Source organism: Podarcis erhardii, assembly GCF_964252035.2.
Source record: "Podarcis erhardii genome assembly, chromosome: 1".
NCBI classification, from domain to species: Eukaryota; Metazoa; Chordata; class Lepidosauria; order Squamata; family Lacertidae; genus Podarcis; species Podarcis erhardii.
The window spans coordinates 46810400-46836249 of NC_138497.1; the positions used below are offsets into that span (position 1 = coordinate 46810400).

General features: G+C 42.6%; 1 protein-coding gene across 5 annotated transcripts in view; it reads right to left on the reverse strand.

Moving 5' to 3' along the window:
- The window catches only part of RGS6 (regulator of G protein signaling 6), a 218374-nt gene that overhangs the window by 55260 nt on the left and 137264 nt on the right, over nucleotides 1-25850 (reverse strand). For all 5 annotated transcript variants that reach the window (XR_014161494.1, XR_014161495.1, XM_081881775.1 and 2 more), the window contains exons 4-7: nucleotides 7222-7272; nucleotides 6288-6394; nucleotides 4538-4589; nucleotides 1453-1517 (exon numbers count right to left, since the gene is read on the reverse strand). Coding sequence is in view for 3 of the 5 variants with exons in the window: in XM_081881775.1 (XP_081737901.1) it covers nucleotides 1453-1517; nucleotides 4538-4589; nucleotides 6288-6394; nucleotides 7222-7272 (275 nt within the window). In the remaining 2 variants the exon portion in view is untranslated. The remainder of the gene's footprint in view (nucleotides 1-1452; nucleotides 1518-4537; nucleotides 4590-6287; nucleotides 6395-7221; nucleotides 7273-25850) is intronic.

Here is a 25850-nt window from a genome sequence, read left to right on the forward strand (position 1 = left end):
CCTTTGTTTCATGTACCCCAGTATTTTGGGAATTATTTAGCTGCTGTCTGTTCGCTTCACATAAGATGAGTCCCATGGTCTTGATGTCAGTGTGGCGTTTGTAGAGAGGATTTGAGCCAGCATTTTTAGAGTCCCATTGACTTAAATGGGAGCGTTTCAAGTATCTCCTTAACATTTCAATCAAGTCAGTAGGACTTGAAAGCACTCAATTTTAGCTCAATTCTTTCCATATACTGTATCCATTATGTGAATTTTCTCTCTCTACCCCCCCCATGCATTATTGAAGCACATGACCTGCTGTATGCAGGCTCCCTCGGCCAATATAGCGAGATGAGCGCCGCAACCCCAGAGTTGGCCACAACTCGACCTAATGGTCAGGGGTCCCTTTACCTTTTTTTTAACATTATGGAAATGCCATAACGGGAATCTCATTTAATAAGTTCACTATTGACTTGTATAGGAAAGGATCATTGGCCTTGCCAACAGAGTGGACTAAATATTAAAGCCCAGCCATTTTAAGAGACAAATCCACCGTGAGCCAGAATATGCAGACAACATGCATTGCCTAAAAAATTAAATAGATAGATACAAATTCACATATAGACAAAAGAATGGGAAAAGAAGGTATAAGCAAAGGAAAAACAGATAGCAGTAAAAAAAAAAAAATTACAAAAACCTCCAAAACATCTGCAGTAATATATCCAATGGTTTGTTTGCAACCACAAAAACAAAATCACCCCTAAAAAAAATTGAGTTCCTAGTTTTAACAAGAGCTTCTGTTAAAGCTATACACCACTCTTATCTTTAATTAACCGGGCAAGTGTTGATGTGGTTGCTCATCACGTGAGCTATGGGCTTGAAGAAAATGAAAGATGATCTAATCGTTTGGCCTTGTCTGATAATTATTGCTCTCAATAGGCCCCAGAATACTGCATTTTGGTGCCATACCTTCTCTGCATGTATACCAGAGTGTGACTGGTGGCTCTGAGTAAACCCTTTGTGATTCATAAAGAAGCTTTATAACCCACACAATTGACTAGACTAGCTGATAGTAAGCAAAGATTTGTAACTGAATTTATAAATAATGAAGTTGGAAATGTGTGGGAGTAAAACCCTGTAAAGAGTGATAATATAGCGTATAAAAATGTTTAATATACCATGGTTGGTGGTTAGAGTCAATTGGCAGTTCTGCCTGGGTTGCAGGGATGGAATGTGTATCTGTTTAGCAAGCCAGAGGAAGCACTGGGTTGTGCAGGAATAAAGATCCACTGTGGTTTAACAAGCATCCAAAAAGTGAAAGAGCATGAATTTCCTGACATTTATTTAAGAGTTTCCAGATAGAAGCAACGATTAGAAAGCACAGATTCCACCTTCAAGTTTGTTGTACAAAGAAAAGAGGTTTGCTTTAGAGGACAACATTACACTTTGTAACTGTAAAATCAGTATACCTACGGCTTCATAATCCGCCAACTCCAGCCTCGCTTTGTTCTGCATGGTCCTTTTGCAAAGATAGATGGCTATGGAGAGAAAGAAAACAAAATGTCACCATTAAGGCAAGGACAGTTGCTACAGGGGGGAAAAACCCAGCCACAGGTGTGGACCAACTCCCATAACTGCAAAATCACATTTTTTCAGATGCCTGAATCACAAAAAAAAAAAAAAAAATCATTTCTGGGTACCCAGAAATTCTGAGCATGTCTGTAGAATTGTTGTGTGTATCATACAAATGCTGCCCTGAGCTACTTCATGATGATTGGTAAGATACAAATGGAATAAATGATAATAAAATAAATCTTAGCAAAACATCAACATGAATAACATGGGAGAAGAATTTTGACTGTGAGTGCTAGCCTTTCAAGATGGTTCCCGGTGCATGCTCTACGTGCTAGGATGTATTTCCCTTAAAAAATGTGCCCACGGTTAAAATGGCAGCCCCAAGCGTCATCTGGTCCACCAGCCTGCAATGCAAATGCAGCAATGTATTGGGTTACCGACTGGATGGATTTTGCCAGTTATAAGGGAACAGAAATTGCCATCTCTTAAGCATGAAGCACTTGCTTAAATATCTCCCACTGAAATAAAATGGACTCAGAATTGCTTAGACAGCTGCACAATGGACTCAATGCCTAAAGGAGGAGAAGGATTGTTTGTTATACATCTTTTTTTCTTACTGACTTGTTGGAGTTATTAACAGTTAAATAAGAGATTGAATGTGATTACCATTATATGACTTCCACAGTGATGGCAACTCTGCTTCCAACTAAACTACAAATCCTACAATATATTTATTAAAAATTGGGCAGTGACAAGGAAGAAAGGGTTTTTGTTTGTTTGTTTTGTGTGGTCATAAATTGCTTCTGGTCAACCTGTAAAAAAAAAAGCACTGCCAAAAGCCCTTGTTTTATGAGCACAGGTATATTCATTTCCTTTGCCAGTGCCCCGGTTGAATGAAAAAATTGATTTTATCATTTCAGCGTGAGAGGAGTATAGCTGTAGAAGAGACAGCAATAACGCATAGAGACAGCTAAAGATAACAATGCTGACATATTCCTTTTATGCATTAGTACTCAAGCTGTTCAGACATTTAATAGAGAATTCTGTGGTTTATTAGCTCATAAACCACTGTTATTTCTTTCCCAACGCCAGACACCAGCCACTAATATAAACTGATCACTCTTCTTTCCCCCCACTATACATCAATGCAATGCCATTTTCATTTACTGCTGCTAAGGGATTTCTAATTTTGGTTAGAGAACAGTTTATTGATCAGCCAGACTATATATTAGTGTCCAGGCTATATCATCATTTATCGTACAGGACACCAAATTCATCCACAGATCACAGCCTGACCTTCGTACAAAAATCATACTAATGATGCGAGATGGCAATAACCTTAAGGTATTTTACAACGCAATCATTTTATACACAGGGAGTGCATTCATATCTGCAGCTGTAGATCGACACTGTTGCATCTGAATAAAGTCCTATCTTAATTTCCATATTAACTTAATCTCTGTTCTGCACGCAATTTTGTATATGGCTCGGCACTATTGAAATTACTCTTAATGTCTGCCCTTTTCACACAACAATTAATATCACCACAGCCGGCCCAAGGGGAGCAACAAGTGGTGCCTCATCCTAAATCAAGGTGCTTAGTAATGAAGGCTGTCAAATTATTTGGCATTACGAGGCACAAACTGCACAAGCACCCCTCCCGAATAGGAAAAATGCAACAATAATAAATTAAACAAATAACAATTTGCTGCCCAATCATGGCACCCAAGACCAGCTTAATAGTAGGGTTGGCTCTGAAAAACACTGTACAGTGGTACCTCAGGATGCGAACGGGATCCGTTCCAGAGCCCCATTCGCTTCCTGAAGCGAATGCAACCCGCGACTGCAGGTCGCGATTCGCCACATCCGTGCATGCGCGTGACGTCATTTTGACCGTCTGCGCATGCGCAAGCGGCGAAACCCGAAAGTAACGCGTTCCATTACTTCCGGGTCACCGCAGAGCGTGACCCAAAAGCGTTCAACCTGAAGAAGCTTCAACCTGAGGTATGACTGTAATGTTTCCAGTGTAAAATGGATGTATGGGGATTGGGGGCAGAACTGTGATGTGACTTCGGCTCAGCTCTGCTTGCCTTGAGGCAGGTGGGCGCCAACAGAGCAGAAGCAAAAAAAGGGGAGGGAGGTGGTCTTGACAGCCACTGAAACACTGGGGCTGGTGCCCACAGTTTTAATTTCTCCCCAAATGACTCTGGGGCCCCAACTCAGGGTAGCTCTGGAGCAAGGTTACACTGGGGCCCCTAGTGGCAGAACTGGATAAGGCATGGGTACACAGGAAAAACATAACAGTTTTTAAATCTTCTCCCCAAACACTGTGAGATTGGAGAGAGCCCTGGAGAAATGATTCACAGTAATTAAAAACTAGAGCTATCTGTTGACATATATCTGCCGTTATATTAGTTAAAAGTTAATGGGAGGCTAAGACATTTAACACAATATGCACATCTGTTGCGTTAAATTTAAATTTCCATAGATTTCAATTTGTATTACATACAGTAAGTGCAATATGAGAAATAAAAGAAGCCAGAAGAATACAATCAAAAATAATTCAGCACCTAGCAGAGCATATTACAATTGCTACAACACGAAGGGAAATCATTAAGTGGGCCACCAAGACCCTCAGCAATTTTCAAGTGTTCAGCTAGGAAGAGGGAAACACTGCTCTTGAAAAAAAATCTACTGTTAATTTAATAATTCATCCCATAATGTCTCTTGTGCTTGCTCATTTTATATATTATGAATTTGCTCCAGGAGATGCTGCATGTCAGTTGAATGAGGGTTAATATTATTATTATCATCCAAACTGAAAGACAGTCCAGCTCTAATCATGCGAATAGAACTGTTTCTTACATGGGAAAGGAGAAGCAATGTGGGTCATATAATGAATCATCTCTTTTTAGAACAACTTGATCACTGGAAATATATTTACAAATAACATTTTAAAAATTACATCACTGCAAATTCTCACCATAGTCTGTGTTTTCTGGTTCCCAACAATTTGAAGGCCAAAAATATGGAGCCTGAAAAACAGTGAATTTTTATCACTATGATGCATTCATCCAAATATAATTATTGCTGTTATCATAATTAATATGTTTATTTTATGAATCACTTCTCATGAGGCATCCCAAAGTAATTTACAATATAACAAAAACATATTTACAACAGTTACGCATATAAAAAACAGTTAAAACAATTAAATGTATAGAAACAATTTTAAAAGCAATTCGCGCACGTGTGTGTGTGTAAAATCTGATGGGAGGGCGTTGCACTACAGAAGGCCCTCTGTTTGGTTCCCTGTAACCTCACTTCTCGCAATGAGGGAACTGCCAGAAGGCCCTCGGCGCTAGATCTCAGTGTTTGGGCTGAACAATGGGGATGGAGACGCTCCTTCAGGTATACAGGACATTCTTATGTTAATGAGAAATATTCATAAAACAAGATTTGATCAGTTGTAAAATACTGTGAGAATTATATTTTCTTTCATTGCCTCCTCATATGAAGAAAACTGATATAAAGTCATGTGATGTAACCAAGATGTGTAGCCATTCCAGCAGGAAGAAGATGGTGAATTTCCCCCCAGAAATGCTTGTATTGATGTGGTTTGGGCAATCAAAACAAGCTGGCAGACTCAAGTCTCATCTTAGAACTTTAGACTTGGGAGGAAGTTGGGAGGAATCCTGAGGGTAATCTAGTCCAACCCCTTGCAATGGAGGAATCACAACTAACACAGATGGAGGAATCACAACTAACACAGATGGTCATATAACCTTTGCTTAAAAACCTCCAAGGAAGAAGAAAGTCCACCACCTCTCGTGGGAGTCTGTTCCACTGCTGAACAGCTCTTACCATCAGAAAATTATTCCAGATGTTTAGCTGGAATCTCCTTTCTTGTAACTGGTTCAGGTCCTAGGCTCTGGAGCAGGAGAAAACAAGCTTGCTCCATCTTCCATGTGACACCTCTTTAGATATTTGAAGATGGCTATCATATCTCCTCTCAGTCTCTTCTTATCCAGGCTAAACATACCTAACTCCCACAACGGTTCCTCAGAAGGCTTGGTTTCCAGACCCTTTATCATCTTGGCCACCCTCCTCTGCACACATTCTAGCTCATTAATACAGTGGTACCTAAGTTCCCGAATGCCTCCATTGTCGTACATTTCGGTTCACGGACGTCAAAAATCCAGAAGTACCACTGTATCCTTATTAAACTGTGGTTTCCAGAACTGGACACAGTACTCCAGATGGGATCTGACCAAGGCAGACTGGAACAGTACTATAACTTCCCTTGCGGCATCGCATTGTGGGTCTGTCAGCTGCCAATGGGTGGAAAGTGTAGGAAAATAAGTTGGGCATGAGACTGATCATAATATGCCATGCCACGGGGCATAAATATGTGGTAGAACACATGGTTAGCAACCAAAAAGGTGTGAGACTCAACACCTAGCCCTACTAGTTTAAAAGGAATCTCTGTCACAGTTAAAACAAACCAACCCCCCCAAACTTAACTTTATATATAAGCATCTGTTAATGCTTAGTTATAATAAAAGTTAAGCATTTCCATGCCGCTGTCAAACAACTAAAGCAGCTCCTCCAAAAGTTAGAAGGCAGCAGGTGTGTGTTGGAATGCCTTTACTCTAGGTTCATTCCTCTTGTCAAGGAGAAAGCAGGAAGTTCTTATCAAGGAGGGTGTTGAGTTGTTGTGTAATCCAAATTACCTGAAAGCGATAGAAAGTCCCATCATCCTTCAAAGTAAGTACATGATCTGAGATTGGGAAAATGTATCCCTGTGCTGCAATGAGACTTCCCATATGTATTGCTTCAGCTGGAAATTAAGGCAGAAAAAATATATGTCAAATATCTGTACAAAGCAACATCTCCCAAGGCCTAGGGTGGCAGGACCTTGTTGGTACAGCAGTCCCCGAGCCATGACCACCTCCTTCCTTACAGACACGCCTGGGTGCTAAAATTGGCAGAGGGGGCCCCTCTTGGTAGTTCCTCCACCCTCAGAGCCTGGTGGCGGCCCAAAAGAGGACATTCTCTGTGATAGGCTCTAAGCTGTGGGAGTCCCTCCCCACAAAGGTGCATCTGGAGCCTCGTCTTCATTCAGAGACATACAAATCCCACTGAATTCATTGGAGCTTCTTCCCAGTTAAGTGGGTACAGGATTGCAGCCTCAGGTTCTCCTATAATGCCTCTGCAATCACTGAAATAGACTCAATATATGACAAGTCTGCTGACCCAGACAACTTTAAAAACTATGTTAATATATCATAATAATAAAATTATCAAGTTCTGGAAGAGTTTACCACAATTCTGAGTGTGTGGTAGGCACCTCCCTATCCTTCTCTAAGGTTTTTGTCAATCCAAATGTGGTAGAAAGAATTCTGGAGAACTCAGAAGAGAAAATGAATTCATTTAGGGATGGCACGAAACTACTTTCAACCCGTCTTTCATCTTGTGGTCACTTTTCCCACCTGGGTCTCAGAAACAGTGTTCCCAGAATCTGGCAACGAATTCTTAACCCTTCAGTTTGGGATGCCACAGAATCACAAGATTCCGAGTTTAATTTTATAGCATACAATATTGCAAGCCATAGATAATACCAAGCCCCAAGCTTATATATTTTTTGGCATTGGAAGAACAAATTACCTGGGTCTTCAATGTTGAGATTCTTCATGAGCCACTGCACTATGTCAGTCCCTAGAGAAAGGAAAGGAAAGGAAGAAAGCCAAAAGGAATGAGACAAAGAATACATAAACAATAAGAACTATTTTCAGTCGTGTGGTGGAGAGGAAATGCTGTGGGGAGGGGGTCGGCTTTTTTACAGCAGAAGCAACGTTGTCATCAGGAGGAGAACCAGGATAATTGTTGAGCCCCCCCCCCCACTCTAGTAGGTGAGGACGAGACTTTCAAGTTTTCTTGTGACAGATTAGCAAAGATGAAGTCAGCAAATGAGGAATATAGTCAGTAGAGGCAGGGTGCATCTTTCTTTTTTTCTTTGATGTGGTTCCCATTGTCACGCTGTCCATTTAAATGGTGACACTTCTTGGCAATGTTGTTTCCGTTTCTAATTAAAACAGGGAAGGCCAGGGAACCTTCTTAAGCCCAATGGCTCCACTCCCTTCTAGGCAATCTTCTGAAAGCCACATACCAGCCTTCAGGGCCAGAAGCAAAGATGAGTAAAGCAACAAATGTGCATTTTACCTTTTATATAGGAGGCTAGTTTCTACACGCACTCATGCACCCCCTTCATTCATAAGAACCAGGATCAGAGCAGTGGTCCATCTAGCCCAACAGCCTGTTTTCACAGAGGCCAGTCAGATGTCCACAGGAACCCCACAAGCATCAACTGTTGTTCATAGCCAGGCTGCCTCTGGCAGTGGAGGCAGAACTCTCTCTGTTCTGCCGTCTTCTTACCTGTTGGATGTGCGATGTGGCAGCATTGGTGGGCAACCCATGTTGCAGGATAACAACTTCCACCATCCTTGGCCATTGGTCATGCTAGCTAGGACTGATGGGAGTTGTATCTGTAGGGTACAGTGTTTGCTGTCCCTGGTTTACATCAAGTTAGAAACATTACACACAGCAATGCCTTCAGTGTCTCAGGCAACTTATTGCTTAGGACAGCAACCAGATTTTCTGGTCAATCAAATTTTTATGCCTCCCAATCAATCAATGAATCAGTCAATCAATCAATCAATCAATCAATCAATCAATCAAGTAAGTCAGCCAGCCTGCCATCCTTCCACACTCCAAAACAATTTGGAGTTTCTGAAGATTTGCAAAGCTTGGAGAAAGATAACTCCAGAAACACCGCACAATCACCCCTTTATGTGTACCATTTTTGAAAGCCCAAAGGACTCCTGAGAGGCACCAAGAAACGAAAGTATTTTTTTTTTTAATGGTGGGTCCCTAGCTTTCCCCAAGGCTGACAGATTATCTTCCTGTTGACTTTGCCAGACCATTAATTATCACCTGCCAAAAATGATTACTCACCCTCAGGATAATGACAAGCGTTTCCTCCCCCTGTTAATTAGTGTCACTGCTAATACTCATGTGTCTGATCAGCATTCATCAAGAAAACAGACATATCTCCACACCCTCCTCCCCAGATGCCATTAATCCAACAAAGAAAACACTCGCATATGTGTGTGCATGTGTGTGATTATGCAGGCTGCATCATATGCTATTACATGCTATTCATGGGCTTTTTTTTCTAAAACTGCTGTATTTTCTAAAATAAAGAATAATAATAATAAACCTTTATTGCCACTACACCACCTGTGTGCAGTGAAAACTGCTTTCTGCAATCTGCCAGGGGTTAGCTAACTCCCTAATTCCTATGGGCGCTATTAAAAAATAAAAGTCTTCTGAAAGCCTCCAACTTACAGTTTATTTTCTACAAAAAAAGTGGGCTATAACACAAAAACAAACAGACAAACAAACCTCCTTATCTCATAACAAGCAAGTAGGGTTAAATTTCCCATGAGCTCATCTTCTTATCCACTACAATGCCTTCCAGAACCAAAGTTTCCCCTCTCAAGTCTCTGGCCCTGTAAACATGTTCTATAATGAATATGTTAGTCGTGGTGCCCTTCTTAATCATGCAGGTAAGAAGCAGAAAGCTTTAACCCCCGTTGCATATTTTTGAAATCAAAGCCAGCAGAATGCACAAAACAGGATAAAAATGGGCCCACTGGTGTCTGCACCTGACAAAGGGACTGCTGCTATTCGGGGCATCAGCACACAAGAGAGGTCATTATTTGGCTTCCAAATCTCTTGCATTTTTAGGAGGAAAGCAGCAGTAATGGCTGATGTACAGAGAGACAAACAGTGGGAGATTTGGGAAGGAGGGGCAATAGGGTGGCGGTAGATGTCAGCAATAACTGCATGCTTTTGTGTGTGTGTGTGTGTGTGTGTGTGTGTGTGAGAGAGAGAGAGAGAGAGAGAGAGAGAGAGAGAGAGAGAGTCCAAATTTCTTTATAGGGGTGTTTCTAGGGACCACACACCAGTGATCAGGGTAATGGAAGTTTCTATATACACACACACATTCCCATTTTCTGAAAGCAGGAAAGAGAGACCTGGAGGGCCTCCTTTGGCTCACCCCTTTTATAGCATACCTATATGAATATTGTATTGCGGCTCTCTTAATCTTAGGGAGCTTGCCTGCCTATGTTAGGAAGTCGGGCAACTCCATTTGGCCACGAGTAACAAATTAGACTGCCAACTATTTCACTGGCTCTGCAGCATGAAGATAAAGTGACGTGCAAGGCCACGGTCTCAGCTAGTGAACTGCTGCTGTCAGCCTGCTTTTCATGTACAGGAGCAGGGTCAGTATAAAAGTTGGCAACATTCACCTCCCCAGAACTGACCAAGGGAGCATCTCTTCCTGGCTCTGTGCAGCTATTATACCTAGCACACATGGTTAGAAATGGAAGCTACATAGGCAACGTTTCTGATTTCATCCCTTATAGGAGGCCTGAGGAATCTGTTGCCCTCCAGATGTTGTTGGCGTCTCCACCCCCATCGTTCTGCCCGGATGCTGAGGTCCAGTGCCAAGGGCCTTCTGGTTCCCTCACTGCGAGAAGCAAAGCTACAGGGAACCAGGCAGAGGGCCTTCTCGGTAGTGGCGCCTGCCCTGTGGAACGCCCTCCCATCAGATGTCAAAGAGATATACAACTACCTGACATTTAGAAGACATCTGAAGGCAGCCCTGTTCAGGGACGTTTTTAATGTGTGACATTTTAATGTATTTTTAATCTTTGTTGGAAGCCGCCCAGAGTCGCTGCAGAAACCCAGGCAGATAGGCAGGGTACAAACATATTATTATTATTATTATTATTATTATTATTATTATTAGACTCCAAACCCCATCAGCTCCTACCAATGTAGCTAATGGCCAAAGATGGTGGGGGCCAGATGCAACAACATCTGGGGGTCCACAGGTTTCCCACCCCTGCCTTACGGTCTGCATTCCTCTGCTTTTGGGGGGGGGGATATCTTCCGATATACATAAAAACCTAAGGCTGTCATCATGTGCTGCAACTGCAGCATGACAACAGCAGGCAAGGCGAGCAAGCAAAACAAACAGACTGAGCGAGTGAGCAGACAAAAGATGGCCCAGGTGGGCCTTCCCATGTCCTCTGAAGAGGAGAAAGTCTTTCACCTCATGCTGCAGAATGGAGGACAGAGGAGAAAAACTCTCCTCCCGTGAGTGGCAGCGGGATCTTGGGATTGGAGTGAGTTTAGAGCGGATAGGGGAGTTTGGGGCAAATTATGGGTGGTGACGGTGACACCTGTGGGTGGCCTGGGGGGAGGTGGGTTAGGGTGGGGGTGGTTAGGGGCAGAAGGAGTAATGAGGACTGGAAATTTGGGTAAGAGGTAAAGGGTGGAAGTTTGGCAAAGGAGGTACTCAGGGTTCGTAAGCAATAAATGAGGGCCATCAGCCCCTAGTAGTTTTTTAAAAAATACAAAATAAGGCAAACAAAAAAGAGGTGGAAACAAGTTGTTGTTCCACACACACACACACACACACACACACACACACACACACACACCTTTTCCCCCTGATGGGGACTCAAGGCAGATTTCAGATAAAAATAAGGACCACTTAAAACAGAATAATAATAATAATTATTAAAAAAACAGTTAAACATTGATAGAATAAAAACTACATAAATCTATTAAAACCATACCAATAATTACAATAAAAGCAGCACAGCACAAGCTCTTTTACTAAAAGCCATCAGTTCCCCAAAATCTGTTGGAACAAGAAAGTCTTCATCTGTTGGCAGAAAGACAACTAGTAGAGGAGCCAGTCTAGCTTCTCCAGGCATGGAGTTCCGGAGTCCGGGAGACGCCAACAAGAAGGCCCTTTCCACATCCCAACCAAGTATGCCTGTGAGGGTAGTGGGACCGACAGAAGGCTCTCCCCTGGAGACCTCAAAACCTGGGCAGGTTGATATGAGGGAATACAGTCTGTCAGATAGCTTGGAGCTAAGCCATAGAGGGCTTTATAGGTCAAAACCAGCACTATGAATTGTGCCCAGAAACAGATCGGTAGTAAGCAGAGCTGTTCTAGCTCCCTATAAGCAGCTCCTGGTCAACAATCTGGCTGCAGCTCTTTAAGCCACAAGAAGTTTCTAAGCGCTTGTCAAAGGCAGACCCACGTAGAGCGTGTTACAGTAAATCCAAATGGGACAGTATTCCAAATGGTGGCCAAATCAAACATCTCAAGAAGGTTATCCTACAGAAATAATTCAATACAACATTTATGGGTAATACCCAAAGAAGCAGCAATTATGAGATGTGCTTGCTCCTTACTTCTTGGATCAGTTAGTGTTGCGCTGCAAAAATGAACTTACATAACACTGAGAAAACGGTGAATCAGATCATAAACTGCCAAGTCGCTCATTCATATAACGAAGTATTATGGAGACAGGATAGCAGCTCTATATCTCCAACTATTTCCTCATAAATATTAGATCCCACTGTTCCTTGAAAATGTAACCAGACAAGCGTCTGTCACAATGACAAACAGCAAGGCAATCAAGGAAAGAGGGGGGGAAATGGAAATAACAAGTTTGAGAGCTAGAGGAATTATAGATACAATGGATTTGAATCACCACTGTCTGAGATACACTGTTTTTATGTCCCATCACTTTTAGGAAGATTACAAAGCTCACAAGAAATCAGCCACAATTTCTTGAGCCTGTCTGCCTCCCCATATGTCTTTACGTTAGGGTAGCCATGTGCCCTTCTTTACAGAGGACAGCCCTCTATCCACAGGGATGTCCAGCTCAAGTCATGTTTAAAGATAAAGGAGGCACAGGGGCCTTGAAGTTGCCCATACAGTTAACACCTTGGAAGGAGACAAAGCAGCCACACAGGCCACCTGGTCAAAGCTTTTCCCACTAGGATGGGATTTATTGTATTTCTGGTTAAATTACAGTGATTATTTTCTAAATTTGCATCTATACATACATATTAGTATATTCTAGTGTATTCAAATGTTATGCAAATCTGTGGTCTCTTTTGAATTAAGCACCTCTTCTTTTTTTGGCAATGTGTTTCTGGCTACCACACTTATAATATTTGATGAGGTGAACAATATGGAACAGTCTACATAGTTTCTGGTGTGGAAAAAGAACTGCTCATGATTATATTCTTTTCCCATTAGATGGAACATTTTGTATTTTGGGGGATGCAGGTGGCGCTGTGGGTTAAACCACTGTGCCGCTTGGGCTTGCTGACTGGAAGGTCAGCGGTTCAAATCCCCGTGACAGGGTGAGCTCCTGTTGCTCAGTCCCTGCTCCTGCCAACCTAGCACTTTGAAAGCACGCCCCAAAGTGCAAGTAGATAAATAGGTACCGCTCCGGCGGGAAGGTAAATGGCGTTTCCTGCCACTGCTCTGGTTTTGCCAGACGCAGCTTAGACATGCTGGCCACATGAACCGGAAAAACTGTCTGCGGAAGCGGTCAAATGCCGGCTCCCTTGGCCTGTAAAGCAAGATGAACGCCGCAACCCCAGAGTTGTTTGCAACTGGACTTAATTGTCAGGGGTCCCTTTACCTTTGTATTTTTATTGTTTTCTGTATTTAAATACTTTTCTTTTATTGTACCTTGTTTTGCTTTTTGCTCCAGAGAATATTTGTTGATGGGTTGCCATGAAAATCATCACCAGCATCACTACCATTTTACTGCAGCTACTACTGCAACAGCTACTTATTAAATGTGCAGAGAATAACTGCAAGTACCAGAAAAATGCCCACAAAGGGCCTGGAAAATTAAAGAGTGGGGTTTAGTCTCGGCAGACTAGGCAGTATTCTAAGGCTAATTTTCATATTTCATGCTATACAAATGCTAGTCATGTCAAACATTTTATTACAGCTACCAAAGGTCATTAAAGTTCCCTCTGGGGGCAAAGATTTGCATGCAGAAATAAGGTATAATTAGAAAGACCAAAACTGTCTATCTTGTATCTCCAAAACAGGAAATAAGCAGCTTCTATTACTGCCTTGATGCTAGCATGCTCTGTTTGCAGCTTTAGCAGAGAGAGCTGTGGGGAACACCTTCTAAAACCTGATCCTGGTTTGGGCAAGAAGTGTTAATAACATTGCCTCCTCTGCTGGCCACAAAATCCAGTCTTCAGCTGGAAGGGAAGGCAAAGCACTTTTGATGCAGCATCTAGCTCTTTCCCAAGTCCGTTGCCTGTCTTCTTTCTTTTCCTGTTTGAAGCCCTTAGAGTGCATCAGCAAGACAGAATGTGTGGGACCTGCTATCAGAGGGCTTATGATTCTTCCCCCCTAATTCGCCTGCCAGACAAGGGATTTTCCATGTAACACCATGTTGCGGCACAATGTCCGAAAATCATTTAATAGTATTTCCCCCCTGTAATTCATATGTAAATAACTGCTCATGTCAGCATGAAAAATCCTGGCACTTCCATCTGAAAGTGCAGTAATTGCTTCACTTTCAGTATCAGCATGTGGTAATTGCTCTGTTTGCTGCCAGCCAGATGCATCAAGAAAGAAACAGCAGCATGGAGCGTTTGAGGAATGAGAGCAGAGCGCTCCCTTTATTTTCTGCACCTTGCCTCTGGGGTGTGTCATGGCAGCACTGCCTATGACATATCAAGAAGAGTCAGGCTGAGGCCTCCTATATCTGAAAGGCTGCCTTCTTTCCACTGGGCAGAGGAGGCCTCCAGCTGATTTTGCCACTGCTGCTTACTGGGAGACAGAGGCAAGGTCAGTGCGGTGGAAACGCACTTGTGCAGACAATCTGGCACGGGTGTGTTTGCACTGCACTGATTCGGCCACCACCTCACCCCTCCTGATAAGCACCAGGTCAGTGGAGTGGTGCCACACCACCAATCTGTCTGGTACCTGTTCCAAAATGCTTTGAATAATTTTATTTATTTATTTATTAACTATGTATCCCATGTCTCCCACAACAAGCTCAGTGTTGGTTCTTCCCATTGTTCTTCCCCATTTATCTTCACAACAACCCTGGTTGGTAGGCTTGGCTAAGAGATGGTGTACCGAGGTTACCAAGTGAGCTCTATTACTCTTGTTCATGATGATGATGACTGAATATATAAATCGCTTTCTCCAAAAATGACTCAAAAAACTTGCAGAGTATTATAATCTCATGGTGGAGGGGGGAGTTGGACATGGGTCTCAGCCTTGGTCCAAAGACTCTTAACCAGTATATCACAGTGGCAGACAGAAATGAAATATGAAATTGACAGCGTAACATCAGAACTGGATATTTTGTATAATATTATTCAATATTACTTAAGAGAGTTGACCCTTTTCCATTTTACAAACCCACCATATATTATATTTATATGGCATTATTTCTCCCCCAGGGTTCAGTTCCCTTTCTTGTGATTTCTTGATCCTTCTCACTATTTTGGTGGATAAGATAGCAACAATATAGGGATTAAAACCAGGAGTCTTTATGAAATGGGTCGAGATCAGTGCCATCTCTACCTTCTAGATCAGAAGTTTACCTTGCCTGGGCCAGTTCACCCCTACAGAGATCCTTCTGTGGGCTGGATTGTGTGTGAGCATGAGTGCGCGCACCCACGATTTCCAGTATCTGTGTCTGCGCAGACGCGATTTCCGGTGTCTGCACAGATGTGATTTCTGGCGCTGCGGAAGCGAGTCCCTGCACCGCACTGTGCCGGTTTAACGCAGCGTGCGGGGACTCACTGAGTGGGCGATTCAGTTCAGGGGCGGCTCGTGGGCTGGTTAAATGACCCCAGTGGGCCACTTGTGGCCCATGGGCCTTAGGTTGCCGATGCCTGTTTTAGATTGAGAAGGAATTCACACTGGAAGGTGGGTTCGAGAATATATATTTTCTAAGCCCTATTCCTACTTGTCAGTAAGCAAAGACCTCATTTCAAAACCAAAGCCAAGATGAATGAATAAATTTCCAATCAGCTGCCTGCAAATAAAATATGTTCAAGATTTGGGCCGGACATCATTCAATTTATTAGCAGTACTGAAATGGAATCGTTATCTCGTTTTTCCAAGGAAGGGGGAATCTTCTTTCATCTTATTCCTTGATAGAATTCTTGTCAACATCGGAGTCCCAGGAAACCTTTAACTGCTACGTCCAGGATCTGAGCTCTGTGGCACACCGGAAACATTAATTGGAAAGCTGAGAAGGAGAGAGCGTGAAATCCTTTCATGTCCTTCTGAGACTTGCCAGAAATTGAATCTGAAGTTTCAACCTGCGAGTTAAATGTCCTGTACTGTAATCTAAGTTTCTCAACCCTAAGCCACTAAGAGGGTTGTTTCTACCAAAAGCTACTGCCATGCCTAGATTCAGACTGGCTGGCTAGTGTGTGTTGTGGATACCAAATGTTAAGGTCTCTGATATTTAAGCTAGTGTTGTGATGTCTATTTTGGTCTGTTATTTCCCATCCATTCATTGGGGTAATTCTGCGGAAAGAGGCTGGAAATGTTGGTTAAATTCTCTAGGCTGCTAGGCTTTGTCATTTACCTTACTATCAACATAATACTGTTATGAGGTACCTAAGGAGTGTCCATATAGTCAAAGCTATGGTTTTCCCAGTAGTGATGTATGGAAGTGAGAGCTGGACCATAATGAAGGCTGATCACCGAAGAATTTATACTTTTGAATTATGGTGCTGGAGGAGACTCTTGAGAGTCCCATGGACTGCAAGAAGATCAAACCTCTCCATTCTTCAGGAAATCAGCCCTGAGTGCTTACTGGAAGGACAGATCGTGAAGATGAGGTTCCAATACTTTGGCCACCTCATGAGAAGAGAAGACTCCCTGGAAAAGACCCTGATGTTGGGAAAGATGGAGGGCACAAGGAGAAGGGGACGACAGAGGACGAGATGGTTGGACAGTGTTCTCGAAGCCACAAACATGAGTCTGACCAAACTGCGGGAGACAGTGGAAGACAGGAGTGCCTGGCGTGCTCTGGTCCATGGGGTCACGAAGAGTTGGACACGACTAAACAACAACAAGGAGTGTCCTCTTCTTTTTTAATAATGCCTGCACCATTCTCTTGTGCCCTACAACCTCCCTGGCTATCCAAACTCATGGGAAAGCCCATAGGAGGATGTCACACAAACTTTTTTTGGAATCACTGCCTATGGAAGCTGCTTGGGGAATGCCTGAAGGTGGTACAATTTCGTTGGAAGTTTAAGAAGCTTCTTTTTGTAATTTTTTAAAAATAATAGTTGCGCCACTCAGCTGCTCTGTGCTTCTGAAGCTGCACAATAGGTGTACCTCCACTTATGTTCTGTCTTCTATATTTGTAAATAAACACAAATATTTGACCTTTTTTGGGGGGGGGACCAGACCCAGATCATCTCTGCACCCTTGAAATGTCTCACAATTCTGAGACTTTTGATGTATGTTTAACAACAAGCCTTTAAAAGTTTGTTGCCTTAAAAACTTAAAACAACAGCAACATAAAGGCACTAATGAGCAGCAGCCAACCTAGCAATTTAAAGCCCAACCACTAGTTCTTGAAAATCTGCCCAAATAAAATCCAGCAACATATGGAGGATGTAAGTCCTAGTTTAATGCTACATGGATGAGCCTCCTTAGGTCCAAACACAATGCCTCAGGTTCATGCCCTCTGCCTCCTCCCATGTGGCTAAGGCTTAGGCCATGTTAACTTTCATTTACAAAGCATCTTGTATGACTGTGTTATGTACAAAAACAAAAACAAACCACAACACAATGCTTACTTATATAAGCCAACTTCATAACCTGTAGTTTGTGGTCTGCTTGGTTAGAAAGTACACAGGACTAAGCTGAAATTCTTTGAAATAAAAAGTAAACTCAGAAGCAGTGGTCCTTTCAACCATACAGGAGGAAGAGAAGGGAAGGGGGAACATGTGAGCCCCATGTGCTGCTTAGGTTTGTGGAGGCTTGCCCAAATCACGCCAAGCCATGGTTTAGCGTTACATACCAAATCAGACCTTTCTTAACTCTGTTCTAGGCCAGGCATAGGCAAACTCGGCCCTCCAGATGTTTTGGGAATACAACTCCCATCATCCACAGCTAACAGGACCAGTGGTCAGGGATTATGGGAATTGTAGTCCCCAAACATCTGGAGGGCTGAGTTTGCCTATGCCTGTTCTAGGCAGTGGCCAAGGTGTGTTCCAACAAACATGGAAAAGTGTGAGGGTAAGTTTATACATCCAAAAGAAAACCCTGGAATATGCCAAGACAGCAACGTATGCGGCAAGTAACCACTTAGTCCCACAGGTTCAAGGAATCACAAACATGGAGGCAGATTGCCTTTGAATGCTAGTTGCTGGGAACCAGAAGTGGAGAGACGGCTGTTGCATGCAGGTCCTGCTCACTGGTCGCTGTGGGAACAGGACGCTGGTCGCTGATCTAGCAGGGCTCTTCTTATGTTCTTACAAAAATGCACAGTACCTCACTATTTTCTTACAGGAACGTGCAAACATGGAGCACAACAAAAATTAGATGAAAGAATGTAAGCACCACTGAAAGAGTTGCAGTCTGCTAGGCCACAAATCCCCATCTACATTATCCCGCCATACTGTGCCATATGAAAAACAGCGTACAGATTTATTGCAGGAAGTTCCTCATGCTAAAGTATGTGCAAATGCAACTCTAATTCCAGTATCAGACGCTAGAAAGGCAAAATCTCACACGGGATGCTGTCCAACTACACCTCTCCTGCAGAAGTATGAATCAATTCTGCCTCAGGCAAGAAATGTACTGGGCACTCTCTGCTCATCACATTCAAGTCTATCTTCTCATATAGAACATAAGCTGCACAATCCTTTGTTTATCCGTTCATTGCGCGCGCGCGCATGCACACACACACACACACACACACACACACAGCTTCCTCCTCAGCTTTCTCAATCCTTTGCTCCCTGCTTTGCTTCCTCTCTAGTAATACACCTTTGAAGTTAGGCAGGAGGGTTTTTTCATGCCTGCACACCAGCTGCAGTGAGCATTTGGGTGAAAGCAGAAAGCTGAGGGGCCCACAAGTTATTAGTATGCATTGTTATCTGAGTCAGTGACTCTGAAACATGACTACAAACAGTGAATTACTGTTGCTGAATTATAGCTTCAAGGGGCCCAAATTCTGCGTATATCTATAAATTGGCCATTGTGTGGCCCCCAACAAAAGACCCACAAAGGAATGGGGCCCTGATAGAAAAAAGTGGCTCACTACAAATCCTCTGTTAAAGAGTCCTTTATGTATTAGTGTCTGAGAATGTGATTCTGATGCATATTGGGGAGCATGTGCAATTCTGATGCATATTGGGGAGTATGTTCACAGGTTATTCCGGGAAACTTGTGGGGGCTGCATATTGCCTCTGAGCCTCCAGTTAGCTAACCATACTATACACTAGATTCAGGTAGGTAGCCATGTTGGTCTGATGCAGTAGAAATATATATATAAATAAAAAAATTGTCCAGTAGCACTTAGAGACCAACTAAGTTTGTTCTCGGTATAAGCTTTTGTGGACAATTTTTTAAATTATATATATATATATTTCATACTATACACTAGTCTGCTTCCAGTTCATTTCACTTTCACATGCCTTCATTCATAAATCTGTTCCATTCTGTTTCCACATTAATTGGCAATTTAAAAAATAAATAAATCAAAATCTGCATGATAATTGGTATCAAATAGATATTTTTGAATATATTTTCTCAAAATTATTATTTATTAAATTACAGATTTCTAAACACATTTTCCTACAGTTTTAGTTGAGAATAGCATTGCAAAATTCAAAGTGTGGAATACTAAGAATAACCAACATTCCAACCTGCATTCTAACAACTACATTCCCAACCTGCACCTTAGTCCAGGAGGTGCAGACTTGATGAGTCTGTATAGTAATTCACAAAGGCTGAATTTCTCAAACTTCCCTTCTGCTAAACACACACAAAATAAGGACTTGACTCTGCATAAAAATGTCATCAGCAAAGCACCATTCCAGAAACAGTTATGCAACTTGGCCACCAGATGGTGGACTTGTACACAAAATAGAAAGCCAAAGTCCCACTGATTCTAAAACTTTCCATTATTTTATTTATTTATTTAAAAATGTACTACATACTGTGTGTGTTAGCTAAGGTGGATTGCTGGCATCTGTGGACACATCGATTTTGAATTAGCAGTCATTAACACTTCAACATGCTGCTTGCCCTTTCAGCGTAAACAGAATTTATATGAAAACTGATCTAATGTGCATTTACAGCAGTCTGCTACTGCTAGGAGAAGTCTCTCTGCAGTGGGAAGAAACACCGGCTGTTTTGTTGCAAAGGCCAAAAGTTCAGGCTCATTCATAGGCCAACATAAGCATGAGAACATAAAATGAGCAAGGCAGGTCTTTTGTTTGTTTGCTAGTTTTAAACAGTTGTATGTCTCCTTTCAATGGAAGTATTCCTAGAATATTATTAGGAACAATGAAATTATCAGATCTAGTGAAAGAAGACATTTGAGGAAGGGGAGTTCATGCAGCTTGCTCTTTCCTTGTTTATTTCCTGTTCCTATTCTGTAATAATAATTAGCATTGTATACAGTGGTATCTCAGGTTAAGTACTTAATTCATTCCAGAGGTCTGTACTTAACCTGAAACTGTTCTTAACCTGAAGCACCACTTTAGCTAATGGGGCCTCCCGCTGCCACTACACCGCTGGAGCACAATTTCTGTTCTCATCCCGAAGCAAAGTTCTTAACCTGAGGTAATATTTCTGGGTTAGCGGAGTCTGTAACCTGAAGCGTCTGTAACCCGAGGTACCACTGTATAGTGTTTTTGAGTGCAACGGTACAGAAATAACTTGTGATAATATTGGCACTGATCTGGTTCAGCAGATGAAACAGCCAGGAGTGTGGGCCTCTCAAAACCTGAAGTGCTGGTTTCAACCTTTGAAGTCTTATGCAGCTCAGGATCCCAATGACCTAAAGGGCTGCCTTTCAGCACAATGCTGATGGTCAACAAATGAGGTTTGAAGACTCTCTCAAGGAAAATCTACAAAAAATGTAGTATAAACACTGACAATAGCTCTGCTTTTAACACTATCCTCCCCCATAGACTGGTGTCCAAGCTAGAGGCGATTGGACTCTCCAACTCCACCTGTCTCTGGGTTTTGGATTTTTTGTCAGAACGTTCTCAGAGGGTTAGAGTAGGGTCACATATGTCCAAAGCCCTTAGCCTTAACACCGGCTCACCACAGGGTTGTGTGTTGAGTCCCCTGCTCTTTACTCTCTACACGTATGACTGTACAGCCATCTATTCCAGCAACAAAATCATCAAGTTTGCTGATGACACTACGGTGGTGGGGCTCATTTCAGGAGGGGATGAGTCCGCCTATCGGGACGAGGTGGAGCGGCTCTGTGTTTGGTGTGGAGAGAACAATCTGGCTCTTAATACAGCTAAGACCAAGGAATTGGTGGTGGATTACAGGACAAAAAAGGCGGTCATTCAGCCCTTGTATATCAACGGGGAACGGGTGGAGAGGGTGGCGGAATTCAGGTTTTTGGGAGTGACTATCGATCAGGGCATGACTTGGAGCGCAAATACCACTGCTCTGGTGAAGAAGGCTCAGCAGAGAATTTATTTCCTCAGACTTTTAAAGAAGAACAATCTGAGTGAGAAACTGCTGGTGTCCTTCTACCGAGGCTCCATAGAGAGCATTCTCACATACTGTATTTGTGCTTGGTTCTCCAGTTGTACAGCTAGGGAGAAGAAGGTGCTCCAGAAGGTCATAACCACAGCCCAAAGGATTATTGGTCATCCTCTCCCATCTTTGGAAGAACTGTACGGTTCCCGTTGTCTTAGGAAAGCAAACAACATCCTGCAGGATTCATCTCACCCGGGATACAGTCTGTTTGCACTACTGCCTTCTGGCAGGAGATATAGAAACATCAAGTCAAGGACAAATAGACTGAAAAATAGTTTCTATCCAAGAGCTGTGGCCTTTTTGAATGCTGTAACTCGATAGTGTGACCTGGAAGTTTGATGGGTGTGGGTGTGGGTGTGGCTGGAATGTGGTTTGTTTGGTTGTTGTTGCTGTTTTGCTTTTGTTGTTTTTTTTTTTTGTTTTTTTTTTTTTTTAAGGGATGGCATCCAATTTCGTTGCACTGTGCAATGTTGCACTTGTGTAATGACAATAAAGAATCTATCTATCTATCTATCTATCAATTGGGAAACACTGGCCTGTGAATGCTCCAGTTGGAGAGCAGTCTTTACCAAAGGTGTCATGGACTCTGAAGATGCTCAAACTTAAGACGAAATGGAGAAACTTGCTAAGAGGAAGGCATGTTTTGCAAACCCTCACCTTGATCAACTCCTGCCCAGAAACCTATGTCCCCACTGTGGAAGGACTCACTGTTAAGACCGTGTTCATGGAAGACAATCTAACTAGGCTACGAGGGATTGCCAAAGAAGAAGAAGACGGCCCTGAGATCACCACCTGAGACTCTTATTTATATGCTACCTCTGAGGGGGGTCCGGATGTTAGCAAAAAAAAAAAGAGAGAGAGAGAGAGAGAGAACAGGGCCATTTCTGTAGCAGCTCCCTGTCCATGGAATGCTGTCCTCAGAGAGGCCTACCTGATGGGAACTTTGTCACTTTTTTGGCACCACGAAAAGACATTTTGTTTCCCCAGGAATTTGGGCAGCAGCAATGACTGGATGTTTTTACTCTGGTTATGCTTGTGTTTCTTTTTTTCTGTATCACTGCATTCTGTTTTTGCAAATAACTTCAAAACTTTCTGTTGTGGGAAGCAACTTATAAATTTAATAAACTAAACTAAAAAAAGTCTCCACTCTTTTTGTGGGACCATAAATACACTGATCACAAGATGCTGTAGGCAGATGTGGGATAGAAATGATGCGTTTGTGACTGGCAGAATAAGACAGTTTATGTGTTTGCCTGTGCAGACAAAATTCTTGAGATCCATATAAATTACTCGGTTTCCTGAAGGGCTGCCCTCACCTGTATCAGCCTACTTGTGACCCCCCCCCCCCCGTGTGAGAGCAAATAGGTGGACAGGCAGAAGTGAGGGGGCTTTTGGGAGGGTGGAGATTGTGGACTTGCGATTCCACAGGCTCCGTCACTTCAGGCCTTTAAGAAAAGGCGGAAAACTTACCTGTTCACTGCTGCCTTCCCATGATTTAAGAATCAGCCCGGCTGCTATAATTTTGGTTCTATTTTATCTTACATTATGTCTGTGATTTGATGGCTTTACTGGGCTGAGTGCTGTTTTAAGTTAATGAATTTGGGGGTATTGCCATCTATTAATTTTATTGCCAAGGTGTGCTTTTTTATTTAAAAAAAGGGTTATATAGATTGCTGTTCTAAATTTCCTTAGTCTTTATCTGAGATGCCTAGCAGGAAAGCTGCCTCTCTCAAAGTGATTGGATATGGATTTGGTAAATAGATGATAGATAGATAGATAGATAGATAGATAGATAGATAGATAGATAGACAGACAGACAGATAGACAGAGAAACCACAGTAAGAAAATTGGTCATTTCTCATTTGACAGCCTCATCTGCACATCTAAGGATCAGGTTATGTTTACATATTCTGTATAGGAACACTACTCTAGGCCATTGTTAGAAGCCATTGGATATTTTCCTCCTTGAGATTCTATGCCTCTACAGCAGCCTTTATCTATCAGCCCACCAATGTTTCCCAGCCTAGAGGGCACCAGGTTGACAAGGGCTGCTCTCAACCACTGCCATGCATTCCTGAGCACCCCCACCCCGTTCATTTTTACTCTCCATGTTTCTTATCCAAAGACATGATAGCACAGCAGGAAGGTTTTGCAAATATGCCTATGTGTTGACGTACATATCTCACTTACAGTTTAGCAACACATCAATCACACATCCATCACAAGCTTGTGCTGATAAAACCCTTTACATTGCAAATCACCATACGTGTGTGTACTTTCGGTAAACACACGCTCACAAAGCTAATTTGAAAGCTATCTGCGCTTTGCAATGCAGCAGTGGGAAATCCTCGTTTCAAATGGTCACAAAGCCATGCATGCTAAATTGAAGTATCGAAAGAATATCCTGGGAGGAAAAGTGTTAGGGAAATGGCAAAGCTTTGCCAAAGCAGATTTCCACCTACAGTGGCTGTACAGTGTACCTTGAGATTGCCAGGGCCTCCGCTGGGAATGTAGTTCCCTTGGGACATCATTAAGTGATCACAATGCCTTCCGCACCGTTCCATGCACAAGATGAACTGCCCCCCTTTTCTCCCCCCCCCACCTCCAGAAACAGGCTATAGTAATTGTAACTGCTTCACAATTGAAGGAAGATCAAATAGCAGAAAATCTCAAGAGGAATCTCCCTTTCTCTTTAAGGACTTAGCTCATATAGATCACTGGTAAGACTCAAAGGTTTGTCTCCTTACTCTACATCACAGCCACAATTCTTAATCAAAGTGTGTTCTGTTCTTTCTCTATATGGCTTATTTATGGACTTAACCTTCTCTGTACTGAGAGACATCAGAGTCCAGCATACATAAATTATTTGAACAGCTAAGGCACAATGGAGATGTTAATATTGTTTTCTGCCAGTGCTTCACATTATCTGATGCCATGCTGCATATATTCACACACAAAGGAATTGGTACACAGTTCTTACTTGGATCCTCACCTCCAAGGCAGCATTGGTTAGTTCTAGTTGTGTTGCAGATCTGGAGCAAATTTTAAACCCAGAAGTTCTGTAAATTAGAAATCACTGCATGCTCAACAATGTGTCAGTGCCCAGTAACGAGGCATGTAAACACTGGAAGGAGATAACTACAAATAAACACATAAGAAGACAGAACCATCATGACCAGTGCTTTTTTTCCTGGGGGTACGCAGACCCCTAAACATTTGGTGAATCTTTGTACTTTTGTCCATTTAATGTATTTATTTTTCCTGATGTGAACTATAAAATGGCGATTGTCTTGAGTCAAAATGAGAGAACCCCTAAACATTTTTTTTTAAGTACTGATCATGACAGATGGAACAGTACCCATTTTTATGTTGAACTAATTGACCATTGATGCAGTAGGAGGGGAATGGGGAGCCACCTATCAACCAAATTAGGTTTTGGCCCACAAGGCCTGTTTGCCCCCAATCACACCGCTTGTGACATCAGGTATGGGGCAAGTAAAGCTGCAGCTGCAAAGGAGCTATTGGGAGTCTTAAAGCGCGCTCCTGCTTGTCCCTTGACAAATGGGGCTTGCTGTCAGTGCCAATCAGCTGCCAGTGTCCACAATCCCTGTTGGGATCAGCTGAGCTATGGTGTTCCTGACCATGAACTCCCTAGTGCAGTCAGCCTCTGCTTTTGGCAAGGATCTTAATCTGAGTTTAAAATGCCCTGTAGGGAGTGCAGGAGCTCAGGATCCAGCCTGCAGACCAGATGTTGTTCCTTACCCCTGCTGTAGGATCTTGGCAGGGGGTTTCTATGTGTCCTACTTTACAAAGGGCAGTTTATTGTCAGAAGGATGGTAAAAGGACAGTCCATTGTTTGAATGGGCCCTCTGCTTGAAGCAGTGTTAGAAAATGAGACATGAAAGCTGGGAGCTAAATGGCACCTTAAGCCTAGGTTATGGGCGCAACAACGGAATGTCTAGGCGTGCTTTTTTATAACAAGAATACAAAGCTGAATATGAATGAACTGCAGCTAAAATATTATGTTTATTTTTCACTTGGTCTAGTCCTTCCCCTGCCTGCCCCCCACCCCATATTCTTATGAGGGTCCCTTCTTGAGTCTTCAGAGAGTAGCTGGAAGTGGGGAGGCAGAAAAAAAGGTCTTCCTTTGCTTCCATTCTGCAGTTTTAATTTGAAATCTTAGGCTCGATACTGTGCCCAGAGCTCAGAAACTGCTTGCGCTAAATTCCTTGTCACAAAATGCACCTAGAACAATGGGAGTTTCAAACACTGGCTTGAAGGCCTTTCCAGCCCAAGCCTGTTTTAAAGAAAAAGAGCTTAAGAAGGGAAACTATAAATGGCTTTGATGTGGTCCAAAAACCATTAATTCATGGACAACAGATCTAGCAGACACATTGGCCTGTTGTTCACCGTCTTTTTCACATATGATGATATGTATTTCTGCTCAAATTATATACAACTCTACATGTACATGAAGCTATGAAAACTTTTGGCAAATTAGCGTCCTCCTTTGTAGCAATGCATTGACTCTTCTTTTTTGGTGAGGTGTAAGTGGCCATCCACTTACTCTGTGGGTTAAACCACAGAGCCTAGGGCTTGCCGATCA